A 26667-nucleotide genomic window follows, 5' to 3' on the forward strand; every position below is an offset into this window, starting at 1 on the left:
TCTCAAGTGTGTGGGGAATCTGAAAGCAAGGATTAAACTGTCTTTTGATTTCTCAAAAGACAATCGGGGAGAAGGAGAAATCAGTGCAATGGAAACTAGGAACGAGAGAGACTGGTTATTCATGCAGCTGGGGGTGTCACGGAGTATCTGGGAGAGAGCAGAGGTGTCGGTGAGCTGGGGCTCTGCTGGGGTCTGAGAACAGGGGGATGGGAAGAATTGAAGGAGCAAGTAGGACAGCGGGCTATGGTCAGGTTATCGGAGCAGCGGGTGTACATGGCAGTGGTGGCTGATGTGGTTGATGACAAGCCATAGTGTTGAGGGGATCAGCCGTGTGGACCGTATAGTCGTGGACTGATAGCAGGATGCAGAGTGGAGGGGAGGCGGTGGGCGAGGTGCCAAGGCTGCACTGAGAGGGGCATGAGGGGGAGGTTGGCCCGTGACAGGGCCAGCTGGGAGACCCTGCCGGAGCTGAACACAACAGGGACAGGTGAAAAGTCAGGAGAAGGGCGGCAGGAAATCTAGTCAGAGCTCCTGGTGGGAGGCTGGGCTGCTCCGGATGGGCCAGGAGAAGCCAGAGAGAAACCGAAGGGCCAGTGAGAGAGTGAGCTGGCCTTCTTACGGGTTATCAGACAGAGGAACGCCCACCGAAATTCTTCTGAGGTGACAAGGGCTGCTCGGATCATTTCTCTCCTTGCTGATCATTGTCGGTTGATCATGTAGTTCGTGTACTGAGAGCCTTGACTTCTATGTTAGGGACCCTTTGGTCAGAGTGGCTAAAGTGTTGCTTCCAGGGAATGCATAGCAGGCAAAGGGAAGGTGCAAGTTCCTGGAAATGCAGATCCAGGGCTGCCAGATGGAGGCTGCTGGGAGCAGACCTGCTATGATGTCACCGTGCTAATGGCCCTGTGGGACCTCTGATCTCGGCTACTGAGGAAGGTGGGTCCCCAGGTGGGCCGCAGTTGGAGCTTTCCACTCACCTGTGACCTTGAGTGAGGCGGTGTCGCTGCGTTGGGCACCCAGGCCATTGTCAGCCTCACAGGCATAGCTTCCGGAATGTTCTGGGGTCAAAAAGAGGTTGAAGGATGCTCTTCCTCCAGAGGCGGCAGAGCTGCTCCCCAGGAACACATCGTCATGATAAAACCGGTACAGGATCGGGGGAGAGCCCTTGTGGGCCTCACAGTGAAGCTCCATCACGTCCCCCACCACGGCCTGAGTCCCGGGCACCCTGAGGGTGAGGACGGGGCGGGATGCTGGGACTAAGGGAGGAAAAATAGTTAACCATCAGTTCCCACTGTTTAAATATGTTACACCATGGCAAAGACTTTTCAAACCAGGATCTGTTTTCCTCAGTTTTTAGTGTCCTTCTGACATTATTCTGAACCCAGCTGTAATGTCTTCTAATCTGAAGAAGCAATGACATTGGTGTGGTGCCGTGTCCTTCTCAGTGCGTGGGTGTGCAGTCTCACGTGTGTGTGGGGAATCTGAAAACAAGGATTAAATTTTCTTTTGATTTCTCAAAAGACAATTGGGGAGAAGGAGAAATCAGTGCAATGGAAACTAGGAATGAGAGAGACTGGTTATTCATGCAGCCAGGGTGTCACTGTGAGCCTGGGCTACATCAGAAATGAAGACCACAAGAGAATGAGTACTGATCAACTTATTTGCTCTTTTGCATATTCATTCACTTATCAAAGATAATGATGCAATGAATAAGTCCCAAGAGGTATACTGTGAGCTAGAAAGACCCAGTCCCCACTGTCCAGAGGCTTCAGTCCAGAGGAGAGGACAGGCCATAATTACAATAAGCCTGGATGTAGAAGGACACAGTGACAACTGGTATAAAGTAGAGACCAGGGTACTGTGAAATGCAGTACTGGGACCTGATCCATTAAAGGCTGATCAAGAAATGCTTCTTCACAGAGACATTTGAAACCAACCAGGAAGAGATGGAGATGAAGGGATGCCTGGGTGGCTCAGTGGTTAAGCATCTGCCTTTGGCTCAGGACATGATCCTGGGGTCCGGAATCGAGTCCCACATTGGGCTCCCTGCAAGGAACCTGCTTCTTCCTCTGCTTATGTCTGCCTCTCTCTCTGTCTTTCATGAATAAATAAATAAAATCTTTAAAGAGAGAGAGAGAGAGAGAGAGAGAGAGAGAGAGAGATGGTGATGAAGAGCATGCCAGGCAGGCAGGCAGCATGTGCAAAGGCCCTGAATCAGGAAGAAGGCTGGAGTCCTGAAATTACTGAGACAAAGTGGCAGCAGCACTGACAGGTGGGTCTGACAAGTGGTGTGAATAGGAGAGTGAGGCCCGGCTTTAAGAGCTGTGGGGGAAAAAAAAAAGCTGTGGGGAGGGCTTTGCCCTCCCTCACACAGCCATGGAGTTCTGTAAGTGCATCTGTACAGGGGCACGAGATTATCCAATTTCTCTTCTAAAAAGACTGCATGCTGATCCCAGCATGCAAAACGGATTGAACTGGGACAGAAGTGCAGTGGAGAGGCGGGTCGTAATGGAGATGCTCATAGGTTTGACAAGGAGAGTGGCAGTGCAGATCAAGAGAAAAGATCCATGAAATATTTAGCAAGTAAAATCAACAGGACCTAATAACCAACTGGCTCTGAAGAACAAGAGAGAGAAAGGTCAAGGGAGGCTCCTGGGTTTCACCTTGTGTGTCTCGATGAAGGACTGTCTTACAGAAGTAGCGACACTTGGAGGAGTCTGGGAGGGGGATGCCATGAGATTGCTTTTAGAGATGCTTGGGCTTATGGGCTTTGGCGGCATTTGAGTGGAGGTGTGGCATCTGCAGGTGCTCAGGTGAGAGGTGTCCAGAAGTTTAGGAATCATTTACAGATGACACCCTCAGGACCATGCAGAGCAAGGAGATTGATCAGAGAAGAGGACAGAGCTTGCAGGACAGAGCTCTGGAGTACAACATGGAGCTTGTCTGCAAGAGGAGTTGGTGCCAGATGGAGGCTGTCAGGAGCAGGCCTGCTGTGATGTCACCATGCTAACAGCCCTGCGTGACCTCCGATCTCAGCTACTGGGGAAGGTGGATCCCCAGGTGGGGTGCAGTTGGAGCTCTCCACTCACCTGTGACCCTGAGTGAGGCAGTGTCACTGCGCTGGGCACCCTGGCCATTGTCAGCCTCACAGGCATAGCTTCCGGAATGTTCTGGGGTCAGAGAGAGGTTGAAGGATGTTCCTCTTCCAGAGGGGGGCCGACTGCTCCTCAGGAACACATTGTCGTGATAAAACCGGTACAGGATGGGGGGAGAGCCCTTGTGGGCCTCACAGTGAAGCTCCATCACGTCCCCCACCACGGCCCGAGTCCCAGGCACCCTGAGGGTGAGGATGGGACGGGATGCTGGGACTGAGGGAAGTAAAATGAGTTATTTGACATCAGTATCTTTCACTTTTCCTTTATTTTCATTTTCAGAGATTACCTCTGTAGAGTATTTGTGACACATTCTAGATCTTTTCTATGTATAAGAACATCCATTCCCACAACACACAAATAAACACGTAAAAACATACATGCACACACATGCAGGGGATCACAGTACACCTCTTGCTCTACTGCTTGGTTCTTTTCTTCAGCTACACATCATGAGCATCTTTCTAAATCATTCTTAACGGTCCATCTTATCCACTTTAGAGACCTACTTCATTGATCTGTAATTTATACACAACAAAATGCGACTCTTTTAAATCACGGTTTGATAATTTGGGGGTAATTACTGCACGATTTTTTAACAAGTGCAAAGCATTCCAGTGTATGGATTCATCATTGCCAGTGACTGGGAATGTCCTTTTTCTCTCGCTCCAAATAATGCCACATCCAGCGGCATATCCATCATGGCACATTTGTGTACATATTTCTTAGGATCAAGTCTTAGAAGTGGAATTTCTGAGATGAGGAATATGAACATTTTAAGGAACCATATGTCATGCTAGATTGTTCTTCAACAACTTTGGACCCGTTTGCACTTGCACTAAGGGAATACAAGAACTCCTGTGCCCACACTCTCATCCGTGATAGTTGCAGAGGCTTACTTATTATCTCTTCTCTGCTCTTAATCCAAAATTCTATAGTTATTTCATCTGAGCAATTCGCCCATCATATCTGGGAGACCCTGTGGTCTACCAGTGGATTTTTCAGGAGCTGCTGGTGAACCACAATCCATTAATGAGAAGTTACTGCCTGGAAAGGATTCACCCATTATTGACAAAATGGGAATTTTTATTTTTTTTACAATTAATTGTCAATTAATTTTTCAAAACGTATCTGGTCATTCTTTTTGTTCTCCACCATGAAATAAGAATAATAATCATGAGAGAATTGTTCTTTTATTTCTTCTTCTCCCTCAGACCAACTGACTTTTCTTTGTTACATATATTTTTTACACTTTTGACACTTTCTGTAACCATAACTCTCACAGCTGATTAGCCTTTGTTTTCATATCCAAACCAGTGGTTTTCAGCCCTATTTGTACAATATTTTCACCTAAGGATGTGTTTTAAAAATATTGATTCTGGGTTCACATCTTAGAGATTCTAAATTCAATTGGTCTGGAGAGAGGCTTAGTAAGGAGCTTGCTTTCAGAGTTCCTAAGTGAGTCTCACAGCAGCCAGTCGTGAGCACCACTGGTTGAGAGAATTCAGTGTATACTTTTTATATTAAGTGAACTCATTTTGAGTTATTTTTATTGATTCCTGTTTTGGCTCACTGGATTTTATCAAGTAATTTTCCAAGCAGGTTTAATGGATACTAAGTTCTCCGAGTCCCTGCATGTCTGAGCATGACTTTTGGATTTGTTCTCAGTTCTCTTTCCTCACTTGAAAGTACAAATCTGGATGTGACTCCTCTCTCTTAACAATGATTCCTGTGGAAAGTCTAAGACCAGTCCAATATTTTTTTCTTTCTGAGATGACTGTATTTATGTATTTATTAACTATTGATTGATTGCCGTGTTCACATGCACACACTCACACACACACACACAGACACAGATGTTTAACCTCAACATTCAGTAGCCTCATTAGGGTAATCTTTTCATCTATATATTCAGGTTTTCTTCACTTCAGGAAGAAAGTTTTGTTTTTCTCCTCAATTTGGTTTCCTAAGACATGCCACAGGCTTCTTCATGGTCTGATCTCCATATTTTACATCTTTTTCTTGTTGCCTTCATTTCTGGGTATCTCTTTCTACTTCACATTCCATATCATTTTCTCAAACTAATTCTTCTTTTGATGAACAGTTGCAGAAGTATACATTCTAACCTTACTGTTTCAAATTTTGATTTCATTTCTAAAATAGCTTTGTGGGGTTTTTTGGTTTTTCTTCTGAGCTCTGCTAGACAATTTTTAAAATCTCTTGTGTTGTCTCATTGTCTCTTCTTTAACCTGTTTATTCCTTTTTGTAGTTTTTTTCCCATTAGAGTCCATATTTTTTTAATTGTCTTGAGAATATTTAGAAGAATTTGTAGGGTTTGTTTTGTTTGTTTCCTATAGCAATTCTTCTTTTTAAAAATATTATGTATTAGGTGTTCTTTCTTTCTCTTGTATGAATTTAAATGCATAAATACAAAGTCTCCCATATTGTGCTTCTTTTTGCTTATAACTCATCCTTTAATGGATAAAGTTATATTTACTGTCTTGTATTTGCCTGAGAATGCAGTGTGTGTCTGGGCGTGGGCATGTGTGTGTGTGTGTGTGTGTGTGTGTGTGTGTGTGTGTTTCAGTGATCCAGGCTGGTGATAGATCAGAGCACATTCCCATGAAATCTCTTTGCCTTTTCTTCGGGGTATATTCCCTCAAAAAGTAGATTGCTTTGTCAGAATATCTGCCTGGCTCCCAGTGAAGCTTCTTACTCAGCTCCCTGACAACTTGTTTGCTAATCTAGAGCTAACTAATTTCTGCTTATTTATATAAGCAGAAGTACAGATCAATGTTCTCTTCCTTATCTGAGTTCAAAGACTTTTTGTTCATTGAATTGTAAATGCTGATGGAGGGCCTACACTGTGCCAGACACTAAACAGGCATGGAGATGTCATGGAAACCCAAAGTGATCTGGCTCCACTCTCCTGACCCTTATATTGTGGTATGGAGGGAGGAAGGCAAGAAACAGGAGTTAAAGAGATTTCAGTATTGATAAATTTGAGAAGAAAATGAAACTTGATAATGGGATGGAGGATGCTTTAGGGCTGGGGGTGTTCCTAGATAGATCAGGCTGGCTTTGAAATTGGGATCTCAAAGCACTTAAACTTCTTGAATAATCTCTTTACTCCACAATTAACATTGGGGGAATGTCTTTCTTTTGGTCATTCTTGATTTTCATGATCTAAAACAAGGGTTATCAACGAGCCAGGGATCCTTCAGATCCATATGCTTAAAGATAAGACCATCTGTACCCAGATTCATGTGTCCCTAAGACTGGCACATCACCAATTTGCACCCTCACCAGCCACTGCCTCCAGCTGTACTCACGTTCTGACTACAACCCAATCCTCCAGCCCTCTAGGTGCCTCCCCCAGCTTCCCCATGAGCCAAGATGAAGCTCTGTCAGGGTGGCAGTCTTGCTTGCTGGGCCAGGTAAACGAACCCAGTTTGGCAGCGTGCACAGTTTTCCCTGGCTGTCTTCTCTGGGGCATTGACTGGTGCCTCTCACACTCATTCTTCCTCACTTCAGCTTCTTCCAGAGCTTCATGAATTCCTGGCCTTTGGGTTCCTGTTCCAACTCAAATCACAGAACTCTGGGGTTGGATGCCTTATCTAACTTCCAATACAATGTGACAACAGTAAGACAAAGAGAGTTTGAATGTTTTATCCAAATTACGAACTAGTTGTTTTCATAGCCAGAGTTAGAACTCAGATTTTCTGACTCATAGTTAGATCCGATGGCCCAAGTGTTTTTCAGGTACCCTGGAGCTTTCTAGGAAACCTCAGATCTGTACTGTGCATATAGTTCCCTAAAACAAGCATTTTCTGAAATATGCTTCATTATGTGCATGTCATCTCCATATTTGTTGGGCTAGAAGTGGGCAGTGCACTAGCCGTGGCCTAGGTGGTGGCTTGGAGGCCAAGACGCCCATCCAGTTTGACCCGTTAGTCACTGCTTTGACAGTGAGCCACTCAGCATTGGCAGACCGGGCAGAAGGTGGAATATAGACCAAGGGGTCACACTCAAAAGTTGAGCAGTCGATGCTGGTGTTGCAGAAGCTCTGAGTCAAGAAAAGTCGTGACAGAGAGGGAATGGAGTGGAGGATGCTTGGAAGCAGCAGGGATGATGAGCAGGGACAGAAGGAAAATAGCTGGTGGCCTGTGAGTAGAGCGATGAGAGCTTCTAGCCCATCACCTTTCAATATAATCTGCGTTTGAGAAATTCTATTCTGAGACATCTCTCACTTCTTCCATGGGTCTGCAAGCATCATCTTTCTTGTTTTTCTCACTCCCTGGATGTCCATACAACAAACCCTTCCACTCTGGGGACACCCGAAGTCTCCATTTCCTTGTGTTGTGGAATGGTCTAATGAACCCAACTCAAGATTTTTCAGTCATACTTCTGCTTCTCTTAAAAACAAACAAACCAACGAACTGCTGGACTTTCACTCTCTAATAAGTGAAGATCCAAGTGCAAATAGAAGCAACATGACTCCAAACAAGACACCATTTTTGTGGTTACATGAGTCACCATGAGTTGTCCAACCCTGGCTTGTATACTTTTCTGAATGTATGTCATACTTCAAGAAAAACTTTAAAAACATAATACGGTAAAATGAAATTTATTTTAATGGATTAAGACGAAGGATCATGGGAACTCCAGAAAGCCATTCCTCCTTCCCTCATCCTATTAGCATTTGAAGTGCTTGGGAACTCCCGAGAAATTGAGGGCTTGCCTGCTACTTATCCATGTGACTGTGCTTATAGCTATGTGAGTACAAGTGTTAGTGGGAGAGGAGGAAATGCTTCTGTGCACTGAGTTAAGAAAAATTGCCTTGGGGACTGAACTTATGAGAAAATATTTTGAGGGAATACATTCATCAGACAAATGCTGGAGAGTATGCTGAGCTATCTAGGGGTCCGGTGAGCCAGGGCTGGGGGAGGGCTGAAGCTCACAGGTAGTTGGTTCTACAGAAAGGGAGCTGCCAGGCACACCAGATGGGTGGGGGGTAGGGAGTGGAAGAGACATAGATACTTCTGAAGGGCTCAGTGTGAGAGGTGAGAACTGAGTCACCTCCCCTGAGCTCAGCCACAAAGCACTGAATGCAAAAGCAGAAGCTCAGCCACAATGCAAAATGCAAAAAACGAGAGTGGAGTCCCCTGGTGTACCTATTGCCTCGCCACTTACCCCATGAGGCCTTGATTTTCTCTTCTGTAAAACAGGGACAAAATAGTCAGAGAGGAGTGACTGGCATGACTCCAGGGCTTACCTGTGACAGAGAGGCTCCTGGTGTCACTGCGCTGGGGGCCGAAGCCATTGTTGGCAGTGCAGGAGTACTTCCCAGAGCTCTCTGCAGTCAGAGTGATGCTGAAGGACGCTCTTGCAGTATGGGTTGAGCTGCTCTTCAGGAGGACATCTCCGTGATAAAACTGGTACAGGATGGGGGGTGAACCCCTCCGGGTTTCACAGTGAAGTGTCACCCTACGTCCCTCAAGAGCCTGGGCCCTAGGAGGGCTGAGGGTGAGGACAGGACGAGACACGGGGACTGTGGGAGAGAAAGGTTGGTCAGCAGGTGCCCCTGTGCATTTCCATCCATGGCCAGTCTCCACCCTGCCCTGGACACTGGCTCTTCCCTTTCCTGTCACCCTCTGCCCCTACTCCCCCTGCCCTCCTTGTGAGGCGACCCCATTTCCATTTCCCAGTGTAAATGATGCTCTTGGGGAGGAAGTCCTTTATTTTGGTGCCTCCAGGTCGTGCCCTAACCTCTTCCTTCCTCCTGCCTCTGACCCTGGCAGTGCTGCCCCTCCACCTGCCCAAGCCCCAGGGTCTCCCTCTCGGTCCCTGTTCTCTGCTTCTCTGCTTGCTGGGGCTGGCCTCAGGGATCCACCCTTCATCCTTCTTTTCAGATTCAAACACACTCTTCCAGGACCCCCTCCTCTGTCCCTACGCTCTCCCTGAGACCAGCCTGAGCCCCTCTGTTTCCAGATGAGCGAACCGAGTCTGGAAGAAGCTCAGAGGCCTGTCTGTGGCCACTCAGCAGGCTGTTTCCAGAGCCAGCCAGGACCTGGACGTGTCTCTTGAGTCCTGGTCCCTGCACTGAATCCCATGTCTTCTTGGGGGTGTGCTTGGCCCTGAGTGCAGGGACACCTCTGTAGAAGCTGTGACCTCTCAGAGCCATGACGGCCCCAGTGGCTTTGAGTGCACTGGTGACAGAGAGGTGGTCTCTGTGATTCTCCTCATCCCGGCCACATCTTTGGAGTAACCATGATTTTACTACCCATCTCTGTATCCCACCAGGGGGGACATGTTGGGTATTGTCAACAACTAACCGATATCTGGGAAATAGATACTTCCTTATCCCTGGGGAAGACAGAAGGAGACAGGCAGGGAGAGAGGGAAAGGGAAAGAGAGAAAAGAGAGGGAGGGAGGGAGAGATCCTGCAGATACAATGAGGGGTGTCATGGTCCTGAGCTGGACAAAGCATGAGACCCACAAGATTGACCCGTGGAGACATCGGGTTGTGTTATCAGCTGAACGCCATCCCTTGAAAATGCATGTGTTGAAGCCCTAACTCCTAGTGTGGCTGTATTTGGTGATGAGGCCTTTGAGGTGATAATTCAGGCTGAAGGAGGCCCTAGGGTGGGGCCCTAATCAGATAAGGCTGGAATCTTCAGAGAGGAGGAAGTGAGAGGAACAAGACCAGTTAAGGACCCAGCGAGAAGATGGCAAACTGCAGGACAGAATGAGCTCCCTTTAGACACCAGTCTACTGGCACTTGGTCTTGGACTTGTTGCCCCCAGAACTGTCAGAGAACACAGTTCTGTTTCTCAAGCCATGCAGCCTGTGGTGTTTAGGGTGAGGCAACGGAGCAGATGAGCAGGTGACTTGGGGAAGAGGCAGGCAGCAGGTAAGGGGAGTGATGGGTTGGGTAGCAGCAAGAGGACTGGAACCAGGAGTGGTGGGGCTTTTTTTGATTGACAGGAAAATCAAGGCTGCCATGTGACTCTGCCCTACTCTTCCTAGCAAATCTCAGCCCCGACAGGCACCCACCTTCCACGTGTATCTGGGATTTCTGGCTCTTTTTGCAGACATTGGAAGTCACTGTGTGCGCCTCACACCAGTAATATGATGGGCCTTTGTTCATCCCACTGGAGGGGTTCCGGATTTTCAGAAAGTTCTTTGAGCCCTCCTCCACAATCTGGCCATCTTTGAAGAAGCGGAACTGGAGCTGGACATCTGACTTCTGAGGTGGGAGCTGGGTCTCACAGGTCAGGGTCAGTTGGTTCCCAGAGGTGGTCCAGGAGGGTCTGGACCTCAGCACAGGATGTGGAAACAGCTCTAGAGAGAAGGATCACAACATTCCCCAGAGAAGTGAGGCCTGGAACTGCTTTGGAGAGAGACACAGCTCGTCTGCCACAGCCATGAGCAGAGCAGGCAAAGATGGAGTGCCACTTAGGATCCCAACATTCTTCCGCTTGAAGCACTCTTGTGCTTTCTCTGATTCTTGCAGGCATGAGGTCTGAGGTTTGGTGGTGTCCCAGCCCCCACTTCTCACCCTCTACCACCTCAGGGACCTTCCTTCCATGAACCCTTCTCACAAGTAATGTGGTATTTACCTTGGACTTGGATTTTTATTCTGTTTGAAGAAAAAGAACAATTGATCTCAGATCCAGCACAGTGATATTCTCCATTGTCCTTCAGACCTGCTTGTTGAATATGGAAGCTGGAGCTTTCATCAAGGATCTTTAGCATCTTGCCATTCTTGTACAGGGACTTGTTCTTCAGGGCTAGGTCTACATTTGCTTGACATTTCAGAGTCACAGAGTCACCTTCAAACACGGAAGGGGGAGCCTGCAGGATCAGTTTAGCTGCAAGAAACACAAGGCCAGTCACTTGGTCCCCTCCACTGATTCTTCCTTCTCGTCATTAGTATTTCAAACAGATTTTGTAGGATTGGGGATGGGGGGAAATGCATAAAATAATTATAATTATTTTTTTTCTGATTTAAAAATGAACACATATGCCCTGAGAAAACTTGAAAAGCAGAAATGTAAGTAAAAACTTCTTCTCAGTTGGGCATACTCTTTTCCATGTGTACATCCATGAGTGTCTGTGTGTACTCTGTTTTCTTTATGAAATTAGAATAGTGTTTACATATTTGACAAGTTGTTCTTTCACTTACTGTGCTATGAACACTTTTCTTTGCCATTGATATTGTCACTGAACCTGGCTTCTAACGGCCTCTGAGTTTTCTCTCAATGTGATGTGATGTAATTTACTTAATACTTTTCTGTTTCTTGACTATTCACATTTATTCAATTTGGGGGGAGCATATCTATGATTTCAGTAGGTAAATTCTTAAAAGAGGGGTATGACCAGTTCAAAGAGGGTAAGCATCTTATTTGTTCTTTGTTACTATATTGCTTCCTTGTTCATGAAATCAAATAGCAGTATAACTGCTTCACATTCAAAACAGGTGGCTTTAGGACACAGGAAAAAATAAAAATCTTTCTTCCTTCTCTCTTGCTTTCTGTATACAGTTGATTTTTGCACAATGCAGTGGAAAGTCAGAGTATAACTTTTGACTGCCCCAAAACCTAACTACTAATAGCCAGCTGTACTAGAAGCCTTACTGATAACATGAATGGTCAATTAACACATATTTTGTATGTTTTCTGTATTATAGGCTATATTCTTTTTAAAAAAGATCTTATTTATTTATGAGAGATACATAGGCAGAGGGAGAAGCAGTCTCCCTGTAGGGACCCCAGTGTGGAACTCCACCACAGGACCCCAGGATCACGACCTGAGCTGAAGGCAGATGCTCAACCACTGAGCCAGTAAGGTGTCCATACTCTCTATTCTTCAAAGTACACCAGAAGGAATTATTACTAAGAAAATCATAAGGAAGGGAAAATACATTTATAGATCTGTCCTATAAAAAAAAACGCATGTAAGTGGATCTGTGTAGTTCACATCCATGTTGTTCATGGGTCAGCTGTACCTCAGTCGTCTATCTATATGAAAAATCCTCATGTTGCTTATTATTCCAAGAAAATTTTATAAGCTTAAAACTATATATAGATTCAGAAACCATTCAAATAAATTACTTCTCAAATTTTCTCTTTTGCCTGAATCACATACACACCAATGTTTATAGTAGCAATGCCCACAACAGCCAAACTATGGTAAGAGCCCAGATATCCATTGACAGAAGATATGGTGTATATACACAATGGAATATTACTCAGCCATGTAAAAGAATGAAATCTTGCCATTTGCCATGACATGTGTGGAACTAGAGGGTATTATGCTAAGTGAAATAAGTCAGTCAGAGAAAGACAAATACCATATGATTTCACTCCTATGTGGAAGTTAAGAAACAAGACAAATGAACATAGGGTAAGGGATGAAAAAATAAAATAAGATAAAAACAGAGAAGGAGGTAAACCATAAGAGATTGTTAACTGTAGCAAACAAACTAAGGGTTGTTGGAGGGGTGGTGGGTCGGAGACAAGGTAACTGGGTGATGGGCATTAAGGAGGGCATTTGATATAATGAGCACTGGGTGTTATATGCATTGACCAATCACTAAATTCTACTGAAACCAATAATATTATATATGCTAACTAAATTTAATTTAAATACAAAATTTAAAAACTTTCCTTTTACCTGGGTCCTATCTTTATAGATTTGAATTCAGTAACTATAAGGCAGATCCTGCATAATTGTATAGTTTCTAAAATTTTTATTTCTTTCACTTTTTTCTCACCTGTAGAAAAAATCAATGTCACACTGTCACTTAGAAGCGAATTCTGGGTCTGGCATTTGTACTCTCCAGAATCCTGGACCTTGAGGGTGTTTCCTGGGATTTCACGTAGTATTTCTGTCCCAAGGTACCATTGGTACAATTCTCTGTTTTTTGCTGTGTAGATGTGAGATACATGGCAAGTCAGAGTCACTGCGTCTCCTTTGAAGAACACGGTCCATGGAGGATGGAGGGAAATCACTGCTTTGGGTACAGCTTCTGAGGAAGAAAGAGACAGCATCTAAGATGGAGACCCGTATGGTTCCCACTGCAGTTGTCTGTGGGTCAAACCTAAGAACCAGGCTTTGGAGAATCCCCAAGGAAGCTGCCTGGGAAAGTCAGGGATTGATCAAAGCTATTGACCAGAGCCCCCAGGGAAGGATGGTTGCTCAGGGATGGCAATGAACAAAATTATTTCAAGAAGGCAACACCAGCAGGATTAACTGCCAAATGTCAGTGGGAGAAATGGCTAATTTCTGGCAAGCATCCTACAGAAAGCCACCCTTGCCCCAACACGGCATCATGGTCACAAATTCATAAGAACCTCCCAAAGAATTGTGTAAATCACAGGTTTACACTTTCCCTAAAAGAATAAATCATATTTTCTGAGGATTTTGGCACTGAGTAAAGCTTGAGAGATTGATTTGTTTAACACCTTCATTTCACAGATAACAATTCAGATGCCCTGAAACTCTCATCATAGCTAATTGTAGCAGAGCAAGGAATGGACAAATCAACCACTGGAATCCAGAGGTGACCCATACAAGAATGAAATCCTAGGCCAGCTGATTTTGGACAAGAGCAGAGGTTGTAGGTCTTCCTTGCTATTAATGGGTCCTCAAACATTCAAGACACTCTCTGACCAAAGAGTGGCAGTAAGAGTCAGAACTAAGAACATGTGTGATACAGATAATATTTCTTCTCTCCCAATCCCTTTTTCTTTTGTGCATTTTTTCCTTTTAAGGGACCAGTTTTTTGGATGTTCTTCTGTTTTCCACACATTACTAACACTATAGAGAGTGTAATATTCTTGCCACTATCTTCACAGTGTGATGTTTTCAGAGTCTTTCTAGCTTGCTGATTGGAGAAAACTCTATTTCAAATCCTACACGTTTACCACGGAGTTGAACATGTTCTGTCTGGTTGGGTGAGGTCCATCAGCAACTAGGGTAAGCACAGGGCCTTCCCAAGACCAGGAGCTGCTTGTGCATTTGTCAGTTCTTCCAGGGAGAGTGAAGGTAGCTACATGGCTATCCTGACCATTGAGTGATGCCAATAGAGCACATAACACTTTCACATCCCTTCAGCAAGAATAGGATATATTAGAGATCTTCAGACAGCTATTGCAAATTCCTCATATTTATTAAGGAGACACTCTTATCCAAGGACACTGAAGAGCAAAAGGAAGGAGAACTCACCAAATTGTCCACTGACAGGAGCTGCAAAAACAGAAAGAGCCAGAGATGAAAACAAAGTAAGGATTCCTTGGGTTTTCAAAAGTTATGCCTACTTTTTTTCTATCCATTATCATTTCTTTAATTAGAAATTCATTTTTAAAAAATTTGACACACATTTGTCAAGTATCTCTCTATATCCTAGTCATTGTGCTTGGACTTCTAAAATGAACAAAAAATGGTACCTGCTGGTAGAAGTTGACAGGAAGTGGAAGCAGAAACATGAAGCAAAATAATATAATTATAATACAGAATGTTTGTGCAATAGAAGTACACATAGGGCATCTTGCAGGCAGAAGAACCACTCCTGCCAGTGTGTGGGGTGAGTGTGAGTGTGTGGTGAAGGGGGTGGGCTATGACAGGTCCTGAAAGAGTGATGTTTGAGAAAATGGAATGAACAGATAGGAGTCAACCAGGCAAAGACTTCTGTACAGGGCAAGAGATGATGGGGAGGGTAATAAAGGCAGAAAGGACACAGAGTGAAGAAAGAATATTGGTGTTCAGGGGTTAAGCTGGAGTTCTGGAAGGTAAGAAATGTGGGGGAATCTGGTGACAGAGGCATGCAGGGCTCACATCATGGTTGGTAAGTAGCAATGATTTTATTATAAAAGCTACAGTTTTATTATAGCTGGGAGGCATGGAAAATCTTCAAGTAGAGAGTGACAAGGTTAGAATTTGAAACTTAGATGGGGTGTTATGACAGTGGGTAGACATCAGTGAGACCAGATGTGAAGCAGGGAGACTGATTAGAAGGAAGGGAAATAGAATATGATGTTTAATTTTCTTCAGAGTGTTTAACAAAAATTATTTGCTTCTTTACTTTGTTTACTCTCCCTTCTCTAGAATACAAGCTCTATGAGAGCAAAAACTTCTTATATTCATCATATGTCCCCTCTCCCCCCCTGGATCTGTAACAGTGCCTGGAATATAAGATATATTCCATAAATATTTATTGGGTAACAAATTAAGTAACTAGGTCAGTAAATAGGGATAGGAGGACACAGGCTTGAGAAATGGGTAATGGGAAGACAGAGGAGGCAAAATTGGCATATTTATAAATTGCTTAGATATTTCAGATGAGGGACAGATTTGGTTTATTCAACAGAAAGTTTTGAAATGTCAACTATATGTCAGGGACTGGATAGGGCAAAGGAAATCCATCAGTAAGCAAGAAAGATATTGTATCTCTCCACATGAGGCTGATGGAGAAGTAATCTAAACCTAAATGTTCTAGAGAACAGTGGATCATTTGCCTTTATCAAAATATCTTGGTTACCATGGAATTTGTGCTGTTTTAATGTAGCTAAATTGTTTCTGTTTCCTATGTGGTAGATTTTCCATATATTATTTTATGTAATCTTGTCAATATCCATATGAAGTAAGTTCTATGACTATAACTATTTTACAGGCCATAAGCTGGTTTAAGTAGCTGGTAGGCAGCAGAATGGAATTTTGAACCATTTGTTTGAACACGTCCTGTTTGACCCCAAAGCATGTGCTCCTCACCATTACCCTATCCTGCCCTTTTGTGTTGGTACCACATTGGTATGTATTTCCTATTTATGGAGTATTTCATGCAGCTTCCAACTATGGAGTCTTTTTTCTTATATTATGCCCCACTCCTGCACCCTCCACTTCCTAGTCTACCTGTGTTTCATGGAGTCATTACCAGCTACTTGTTATATAGTATTATTTGCTTGCACCATCATTGGTAACTTGGACAATTATTTAACTGAGATCCTGTTAGGTGGATGTTTCTTGTACACTACTGGACTGGCTGGAGGCCCTTTTATACCATGAGCTTCCTAAGCACAGAAATGCTGCCTCCCATGCTCTCCCATCATTCTCAGCACCCAGTACAGTGCTGGGTATAAATGTTACCAAAATTATTGTTAAATGAATGAATGAATGAATGAATACATTTTATTCTAATAATTTCAGCTTTGGTAAAAACAAATGATTTTTATATATGAATTGATAGTGACTGAAACACACCCAGAGTTGCAATTAGAATGTTAAGTACCATAAATGACATGAGAAGGTGATAGAATAGGAGTTCCCCAGCTTGTATCTCCCACAAAAATACATATTTGGCAGCAGATACCCACAGATAAAAGTGTGACACTCTGAGACCCAGGTAGGATATTGCAAAATCCCACTGCAGCCCAAGACTAAGGAAGATCACTTTGAGAAGGCAAGTACATGCCCTGGTAGAAGACTCACTGACTATAAGCCCACCTGCAGACCCATACCTGCCTTATCTTTCTGTGACTCAACTCTAGTCTTATTTGTCCATGGTCTTGCCTCTAGATCCTATTGCCAAGGAGCTCAAGAGGAACAACTTCTGTCCATGTCCCAGTAGCTGGCCCACTGATCTCAGACCTGACTGCTGTTGATGAAGCAGTCCTGTGACCCAGTTCCAGTCCCACTTTACTGCAGTCTAGAGGTAGACTTGGCCATCCAGGAATCAGCCTAAAAACGCAGTGGGAGAAAACTCAGGGACTCAGCAAAAATCACACACATTAATGCCCCTGATAACAGGCTTGCTAATTATGGACTCAACTGCAGATCCAGCAACAGCCATGCTCAGCTATGATCCTGGAGGTAGTCTTTTAAGTCCAGGGAATCAGTAGATGGTATTTACCTGCCAAAAGCAATCTGTGAAGGTATCTGATCTTTTAAATACACAGACATCAATGCAAAGTTACACAGATCATGAAGAGTCAGGCAATTATGAGAACATCAATGGAAATTAATAAAGCTCCAGCAACTGACCTTAAAGAAAAGGAATCCACTGACTGCTTGACAAAGAATTCAAAATAATAGTCCTAAAGAAGCTCAGTGAGCTATAAATGGAAACAACTAAGTGAAATCAGGAAAATAATACATAAACAAAATGAGAACTTTAACAAAGAAATAGAAAACATAAAGAAGAAACAGAAATCTTGGGACTAAAGAATAAAATGATTGAAATGAAAAATTCTATAAAGACCTTCAACAGCATAATTGATCATTCAGGAGAAAGAATAAGCAAACTTGAAGACAGGGCATTTGAAATTATCCAGTTAGAAGAACAAAAAGAAGAAAGAACTACAAAAAGTAAAAAACACTTGAATGACTGATGGAACAACAAGTGAATCAATACACATATTATTGAAGTCCCAGAAGAAGCAGAGACTAAAAGCAGAAAGATTATTTTAAAAAATAATGACTGAAAACTTCCCAAATCTGGGGAGGGAAATGTGTATCCAGATTCATGATGCCCAAAGAACCTCCAAGAGGCTGAACATCAAAAGTCTAAACCAAGACACATCATATTTAAATTCTCAAAAGTCAAAGATAAGGAGAATTTTGAAATCAGTAAGAGAAAAATGACTCATTAAGGAATCTCATACAAAGAAATCCCCATAAAACTTACAGTGGATTTCTTTAGCAATACCGTAGACCAGGGTAGAATGGGATGATATATTCAAAAAAGTGAAAGGAAAAAAAAAACAAACCCTGCCAATCAAAATACTATACTTACCAAAGCTGTCCTTCAAAAATAAAGAAGAGATAAAGACTTTCCAAGACAAACAAAAGCTGGGGCAGTTAACCACCACTAGACCCGCCTTACAAGAAAAGCAAAAAGGAGTTCTTCAAGGACACCAATGAAAGGACACTAATTAGGAAAGTAAAAACACACAGAAGTATAAAACTCCTTGGTAAAGGTAAATGTATTGTCAAATTCAGAATACTCTAAACACAGTATCTTAGTCCTTCAATCTTCTATGACAAAAATACCATAGTGAGTGGCTTATAAACAACAAAAAATTATTTTTCACAGTTTTGGTGATGGGAAAGTACAATATTAAGGCATCAGTAGATTCATTTCTGGTGAGGGCCTGCTTCATCATAGACATCCACCTTCTCATGTAACAAGGCAGAAGGGTGTGAGAGCTTTCTCTCGCCTCTTTTATAGGTGTACTAATCTCATTTATGATGGCTCTGCTCTGAAGACTTAATCACCTCCCAAGGCCCCAATATCTCCTAATACTGACCACCTGATGGGTCAGAATTTTAGCATATAAATTTGGGGGGACTCAGACCATAGCATACTTTATGGTGATATAGAATCACTTTTAACTATTGTAGAAGTTTTAAAAGACAAAAGTATAAAATAACTATAGCTACAATAATTTGTTAATGTATAAACAATATATAATATACAGATTGTGACATTAATAACAAAATGTGGGGAGGGAGAAGTAAAAGTATAGAGTTTTTATATGTGATTGAAATAAATTTCTTAGCTCAAATTGACTGTTATATAAAATGTTTTAGGGATCCCTGGGTGGCGCAGCGGTTTGGCACCTGCCTTTGACCAGGGCGCGATCCTGGAGACCTGGGATCGAATCCCACGTCAGGCTCCCTGCATAGAGCCTGCTTCTCCCTCTGCCTGTGTCTCTGCCTCTCTCTCTCTGTGTGACTATCATGAATAAATAAATAAAATCTTAAAAAAAAGATGTTTTATATAAGCCTCATGGTAATCACAAAGAGAAAAAAAAACTATAGTAAGTACACAAAAGATAAAAAAGAGAGTAATCAAAGCACACCACTACAAAAAAAAAAAAATCAAATCACAAAGGAAGACAATAAGAGAGGAAGAACATAAAAAGGAACTGCAAAGTCACCAGAAAACAATGAAAAAAATGGCAATAGTAGTCCTTACCTCTCAATAACTACTTTTAATGTAAAAGTATTAAATTTTCCAATAAAAAACACAGAATAGCTGAATGAATAAAAATAATAAAACTGTATGCTGTCTATAAATGATTCATTTTAGGCACAAGTAGACTCACTGTAAAAGGATGGAAAATATATTCCATGCAAATGGTAGCCAAAAGAGAGCAAGAGTGACTACACTTTTGTCAGACAAAACCGATTTTAAGTAAAAAATTGTAACAAGAGACAAAGAAAGTTATTATAGAATGATAAACTGGGAAATTCATCAGGATGATATGCAATGATAAATATATATATACCCCATAAAAAGTGCCTAAATATATAAAACAAATAACAGAACTGAAATAAGAAATAGGTAATAATCCAAAATAGTAGGGAACTTTAATAACCCACTTTCAACAGAGGGTAGATCATTCAGACAGAAAATCAATAAAGAAATGGCAGACTTGTACAACACTGTAGAACAAAAAGTCTGTGTATCTAATATGTAAACCTAATGGACATATACAGAACATTCTATCCTACAGTAGCAGAATACACATTCTTCTCAAGTGAACATGAAACATTCTCCAGCATAAATTATGTATGGGTCACAAAACAAGTCTCAAATTTAAGGAGATTGAGTTTTCTGACCATAATTGTATAAAATTAGAAATCATTAACAGGATGAAACTGGACAGTTCACAAATAATGGAAATGAAGCAACACACCCCAGAACAATCAATGAATGAAAGAAGAAACTGAAAGGAAAATCAGAAAATATCTTGAGAGGGCTGCCTGTGTTGGCTCAGTGGTTGAACATTTGTCTTTGGCTCAGGGTATGATCCCAGAGGTTCAGGATTGAATCCCACTTTGGACCCCTTGTGGGGAGGCTGCTTCTCCCTCTACCTGTTTCTCTGCCTCTCTCTCTGTGTCTCTCATGAATAAATAAATAAAATCTTTCAAGAAAATATCTTGAGAGAAACAAAAATAGAAACACAACATAGTAAAAATTATGGAATATAGTAAAGCAATTCTAAAAGTTAGTAGTGATTAATGCCTACTTTAATAAAAAGAAAGCTCTCAAGTAAAAAACCTAAATTTACACCTCAAGAAGCCCAAAGTTGGCAGAGGAAAGAAAATAATAAAAATTAGGGGAGAAATAAATCAAATAAAAATAAAAAATAATAGAAAAGAGCAACAAAACTAAGAGCTATTTTTAAAAAGGGATAAACTAAATTGACAAACTTTTAGATAGACCAAGAAAAACGAGAGAAGACTCAAATAAAATCAGAAATCAAAGAGGAGGCATTAAAACCAAAACCACAGAAATATAAACAAATATTACCATGAACAATATACACCAACAAATTGAATAATTTAGAAGAAATCAATACATTTCTAGAAACATACAGCCTACCAAGACTGGATTATGAATAAATAGAAAATCTGAACATACAAGTAAGGAGATTTAATTGTTAATCAAATTTTCCCCTGCCCCCAACAAAGGGGTGCCTGCCTGGTTCAGTCAGTTAAGCAGCTGACTCTTGATTTCTGCTCAGGTCACGAGCTTAGGGTCATGAGACTTAGCCTCAAGCCAGGCTCCTTGCTTAATGGGGAGTCTGCTTGAGATTCTCTCCCTCTCCCCCTGCCTCTCCCCTCACTCATACTCTATCTATCTATCTATCTATCTATCTATCTATCTATCTATCTCAAATGAATTTTAAACAACAACAAAGAAAAGCCCAGAACCAGATGACTTCATTGGTGAATACTACCAAGCACTTAAAGAATTAACTCCAACCCTCTCAAACTCTTCCAAAGAAACAGAGGAGAGAACACTTCTAAACATACTTTATGAGGTCAGCCAAACAAGTACACTACAAGAAAACAAAATCACAGGCCAATATCTCTGATAAGCATAGATTTTAAAAGCCCTAAAATGAAGTGAAATGTTAGCCAACTCAATTCAACAGAGTATTAAAAGGATCATGTGTAATTTACCCCTGGGATGACCCAACTTGTGCAAGGCAATAAATGTGATACACTACATTAACAAAATGAAGGATAAAAATCTAAGGATCATCTCAATAGATGCATAAAAAGCATTTCACAAAATTAAACATACTTTCATGATAAAAAAAAGTCTCAACAAATTATGTATAGAAGAGAATTATCTCTCATATATGACAAACCCACAAATAGCATCATAGTCAACAGTGAAAAGCTAAAAGTTTTTCCTTTCAGATCAGGAACAAGGCAAGAATGCTTACTCTCGTCACTTCTATTCAATACAGTGCTGGAAGTCTTAGCCAGAGTAACTAGGCAAGAAGGAAATAAAAGACATCCAAATCAGAAAGGAAGAAGTAAAATTGTCTCTGTTTGCACATTGTAGTATATAATAGATAGAAAACCCTAAGGATTCGCCAAAAAGGAACGCCTGGGTGGCTCAGCAGTTAAGCGTCTGCCTTTGGCTCAGGGCATGATCCTGGAATCCTGGGTTGGAGTCCCACATCGAGCTCCCTGCATGGAGCCTGGTTCTCCCTCTGCCAATGTCTCTGCCTCTCTCTCTCTCTGTGTCTCTCATGAATAAATAAATAAAATCTTTTAAAAAAAAGAGTCTGCCAAAAAACTGTTGAAACTAATAAACATATTCAGTAGAGTTGAAAGACACAGTCAATGCACAAAAATGAGTTACATTTCCATACACTCGCAAGAAACTATTCGAAAAAGAAAACAGGAAAACAATCCTACTTATTATAGCATCAACAAGAATAAAATATTTAGGAGTAAATTTAACCAAGGAAGTGAATAATCTGGATACTGAAAACTACAAAACATTGAAAGAAATTAAAGAAAACACAAATAAAAATAAAGACATTCGGTGTTTATGGCTTGGAACATTAATATGTTAAAATGTCCATATTATACAAAGAAATCTACAGATTCATTGTAATCCCTATCAAAATTCCAATGGCATTTTTCACAGAAACAGAAAAAAGAATAATAAAATTCATATGGAGTCGCAAAAAAACCCCCCCGAGAGTCAAAGCAATACTGAACAAAAACAAAACTGGCGAAATCATACTGCTTGATTTCAAACTATATTACAAAGCTATAGTAATCCAAAACTGGCATAAAAGTACATATAGAGCAATGAAACAGAATCAAGGACCCAGAAATAAATCCACACATTTACAATTGACTAGTGTTTAACAAGAGTGTTAAGAACACACAGTGGGGAAGGAATAGTCTTCTGTATAATGTGCTGGTAAAACTGAATACCCACATGAAAAAGAATTGGGCCCTTATATCTCACCATGTACAAAAATAAACTTAAAGTATATTAATGAGTTATATATAAGACCCAAAACAATAAAATTTCCAGAAGAAAATATAGGGAGAAAGCTTGTCATTGGTCTGGGACATGATTTTTTGGATGTGACCCCAAAAGCACAAGGAACAAGAGAAAAATAGACCAATAGAATTGCATCAAAATAAAAAGCTTTTGCACAGCAAAGGAAATAAGCATGAAGAGGTAACTTACAGAATGGGAGAAAGCCATTTGTAAGCCACATATCTGATAAAGAAGGTTAATATCTAATATATATAAGGAACTCTAACAAATCAACAATAAGAAAACAAATAGCCTCATTAAAAAATAGGTAGGGACCAGAATTGATATTGATATTCTTAATAGAAGATGGCCAATAGTACATGAAAAGATGCTCAACATCACTCATCATCAAGGAAATGCAAATCAAAAACCACAATGAGACATGATCTCACATCTGCCAGATTGACTATTATCATAAAGATAAAAGATAACAAGCATTGGCTAGGAAGCGGAGAAAAGAAACCCTGTGCACAGCTGGTGAGAATGCACTTGGAGTAGACATTAGGCAAAACAGTATGTAGTTTCCTTAAACAATTAAAAATTAAACTACCATTTGATCCACCAATCCCACTTCTGGATATCTATCCAAGGGAAATGATACTTATTTCTTGAAGAGACACCTGCCGCATCCTTTACAATAGTGGGGATATGGAAACAATCTAAATCTCTACTGATCAATGAATGGATAAAGACAACATGGCATAGATACAAAATGGAGTATCAATCAGCCTCGAAAAAGAAGGAAATCCTGCCGTTGTGACAACATGGATGAACCCCGAGGACACTACACTCAATGAAATGCGCCAGACCCAGGTGAATACTGCATGACCTCAATTTTATGTGGAATCTAAAAAAGCTGAACTTGCAGAAGCAGAGAATAATAAATGTATAACATGGTCACTAGAGTTAATGGTAATATATACTTGAAATTTGCTAGGAGAGTAGATCCTGAGAGGTCTTACAAACACTCGCACAAAAGGTAAAGTGAAAAGATAGAAATGTTAATTAGCTCAATCATAGTACTTATTGTAATAATACATGTATATGAAAATATCATCTTTTGCATCTTAAATATGTACAATTTTTGTCACTTATGCTTCAAAAGACCTGGGGAAAAAGAATGTTGTTTGCTTTAGGTTTTCCCCATGCCTTACTCACCTCCCCTCTGGGTCCCACTCTCTCCCTTCCCGTGTTCTTTATCTGCGCATCACTGCTATGGTTTGTATTCAAGTGTTGGGAAAGGGAGACATCCTTTGTGCTAGAGACCATGCCTCCCCTGCTCAGGACCAGGACCTGGGCTTGTCATACTAGCAGTAAATAAGTATCCTTTGCAGAGAGAAAAGGAAGGTCTTCTGTGAGGAAGGCAATACTGAACAAGCAAGCATCGTACACCTTCTGGACTTCATGAAGTAATATTTATTGTAGAAAAACAATGAAGAGATTCTTAACTGTTGTGGTCATTGAGTTTCCTTCTTGTAAGACTGAGGGTTTATCTCAGCTCTGACCACTCCTTCAACTTCAAGGGCGAAGCGAAGCCCCTGAGATGTAGGGTGAATCCTGAGAATATCATCTCCCCACACAGGAAAGAATATCTGAGCCCCAAGAAGGGCTGGGGCTAGGGTGGAAAGAGAGACTGTCCCTGCCCTCCTGGGGCCCCTGTCGGGCAGTTCTACTCACCCAGGACCAGCACTGACACCCACAGCAGCATGAAGACCTGGCTGAGACCAAAAGAGAGGTTTTCTCAAGAGTAACAGCGTTGGTTTTGATCTTAGAGTAGTACGCTGTCACAGCAGCCCCAAGGAGCACATCTGAGAAATTTCTTTTTCAAAGAGCAGAATGCATTAGTGAATTAGAAAAAAGGAAGTGGAAGTACCCATTTTAACTACTAATCAAAATTTCCTGCCTTATGATCGAAGTGAGAAAATAATGCTAGGGTTTTAAAAAAGCACATATCCTTGTCCCCACATTTCTAATGCTAGGAAATTACCTTAAGGAAAGTATGTGTAGATAGTCTAAAAGAATGTTTATGGTAGCGTCATTCATAATTGCCAAAATGCTAAGAACACATGAAAGATCATGAATAGGGGACTGTTTACAAATATTCTGATACAGCTCTATGACAACACGCAATACAGCCATTAAGAATGAGGTAAACCCACATGGATAAGCAGGCAACACCACTCTAGTTAGTGAGGAGAGGAAAACATGAATAGATCGGTACATGTGGTATTGTCCCAATGGGGAACATGTGAAAAAATAGAATTCATGTGTGCATAAACCGATAGAAATATACTTTTTTCCTGGAAAGTATACCTAAAATAGTAGTTATAGTGAACTTGTGGATGGGAAGGAAACATTTGTTTTATGTCTTTCTATGTCGCATTTTTAAAAAATTAATGTTAGTGTATTGCTTTTATAGCTTTTTAAGTCAAGTTTCCATCCTGGTCAACAAAGATCCTTAAGATATTAGTACCATGAGGAACGTCAGTTTCTTCCTTTCAAATAATGTTTCTTACCCCTTCTTTTTTAGATCCATACCTTGGTCCTCCTAAGGGGACATCTCATGTCTACAAATGCACATCACTTTACATATATTATGCTACCTCCCACTTGCAGTACTCAGAGACAAGAAAAGCATATATGGGTAAATAGAAACGAATCCATCTTAGTCCAGCAGAAGATGTGAGCGAAGAGCCTTTACATGTTATTGGATACAAACAGCGCTGCTATGAATATTCTTGGATGCTTCTTCTGCTGCATGTGTAGACACATTTCTACTGGGTACTTACCTGAGAGTGGAATCAGTGGCTCATAAAGCTTGCATATATTTTTAGAAGATAAAAAATTATTTTTTAATAATTTAAAATTAAATTATTTTCCACTAAATTATTTTCCAAAGCGGTTGTGCTAATGCACACCACACCCCATCAACCAGTGTGTGTGCGAGTTCTCGTTGCTCTAAAATCCTTGCTGACATTGATAAAACATGTAGTCTTGTAAATTCTGGCCCTTCTGATGGGATAATCCCAGTGTGGTTTCAAATGTGTGCCTGGTGAACTTTGGAACTGAGCATCTTTTGTATTTTAATTGGCAATGTAGATAATCTTTTTTTGTGTGTGAAATGCGTTTAAATCCTTTCCCATTTTTCTCTTGTTTTTCAGTCTTTCTCATTTCGTATTGTGGGGCTTTTAAAGCTGGATATGGATCCTTTTTCGGATACATATTGCGATATCTTTCCTGGTCTGTGGCCTGCCTGTTCACTCTGTGATAAGAGCCTCTGACAAACCACCATTATAAGTCTGATGTGCCCTTTATAAATCCTTTCCTTTATGGTTAGAGCTTTTTCTGTCCCTTTCAGGAAATTTTATCTACTCCAAACTCTTGAATCTATTCTTCTGTTATTTCCTATAAACTTTATACTTTATTCTGCTTTTATTTTATACCTATAGTATCACTGGAATTGACTTTTGTGTATAAGTAAGGGTTTATATTTACTTACAGATGTCCACTTAGCCCAGTTCTCATAATTTATGGAAAATCTAGGCTTTCCACAGCACTGTGCAATTTCACCTTTGTCATAAAACCAACAACCATGTGTGTCTGCTTGTGGAAATTCTGTTCTCGTCCAGTCAGCTATCCGTTCTCATGTCAACACTGTACTGTCCTAATTAATGTTGCCTTTTATTAAGTCTTATTATCTAATAGTTTATCATGCAATATTGTTCATCCTCAAAAAAATCTGTGGCTGTTTTTGGCTCTTTATATTTTTCTGTGCATTTGTAAATGAACTTGTGAATTCCTACTCCTATCTTCTCAAAAAACAGAACAAAACCAAAAACCTGCTGGATTTCTAATACTTGGAATTGTGCTGACTTGGCAAGTCAATTTATATAAATTAACATGGAGTGAATCTTCCAATCCATAAGCATGGAATATCACTCCATTTATATAGGACAGCTTGAACTTCTCTCAATAATTTTCTATAACTTTCTTGTAGAAGTTATGTCTTTTGTTAGGCTTATTCCTAAATATTTGATATATATTTTGATGCCATTGTAAGTGACATCATTACAAGTTTTTTTCTAAATATTTATTGTTGGTATATAGCTGCATTTTTTTCTGATTTTCTGTCAATTACTGAAAGAA

The 26667-nt window shown here is 41.0% G+C and overlaps 1 protein-coding gene and 1 long non-coding RNA gene across 4 annotated transcripts in view; one reads left to right on the forward strand and one right to left on the reverse strand.

The window, feature by feature from the left end:
* FCRL5 (Fc receptor like 5) overlaps positions 1 to 24351 on the reverse strand; it is a 33466-nt gene extending 9115 nt beyond the window's left edge. For 2 of the 3 annotated variants that reach the window (XR_013381640.1, XM_077901221.1), the window contains exons 1-8: positions 24199 to 24351; positions 14385 to 14405; positions 12931 to 13185; positions 10775 to 11026; positions 10209 to 10496; positions 8428 to 8703; positions 3090 to 3368; positions 978 to 1256 (exon numbers count right to left, since the gene is read on the reverse strand). Coding sequence is in view for 2 of the 3 variants with exons in the window: in XM_077901221.1 (XP_077757347.1) it covers positions 978 to 1256; positions 3090 to 3368; positions 8428 to 8703; positions 10209 to 10496; positions 10775 to 11026; positions 12931 to 13185; positions 14385 to 14405; positions 24199 to 24229 (1681 nt within the window). In the remaining variant the exon portion in view is untranslated. The remainder of the gene's footprint in view (positions 1 to 977; positions 1257 to 3089; positions 3369 to 8427; positions 8704 to 10208; positions 10497 to 10774; positions 11027 to 12930; positions 13186 to 14384; positions 14406 to 24198) is intronic. The other variant, XM_077901222.1, reaches the window with a different exon arrangement.
* LOC144315908 (uncharacterized) lies at positions 58 to 13575 on the forward strand. Its single transcript, XR_013381644.1, has 2 exons — positions 58 to 169; positions 13092 to 13575. It is a non-coding gene; the product is annotated as an uncharacterized LOC144315908 (long non-coding RNA).
* Positions 24352 to 26667: the final 2316 nt, after the last annotated feature.

This window comes from Canis aureus, chromosome 6 (assembly GCF_053574225.1).
Source record: "Canis aureus isolate CA01 chromosome 6, VMU_Caureus_v.1.0, whole genome shotgun sequence".
Lineage (NCBI taxonomy): Eukaryota > Metazoa > Chordata > Mammalia > Carnivora > Canidae > Canis > Canis aureus.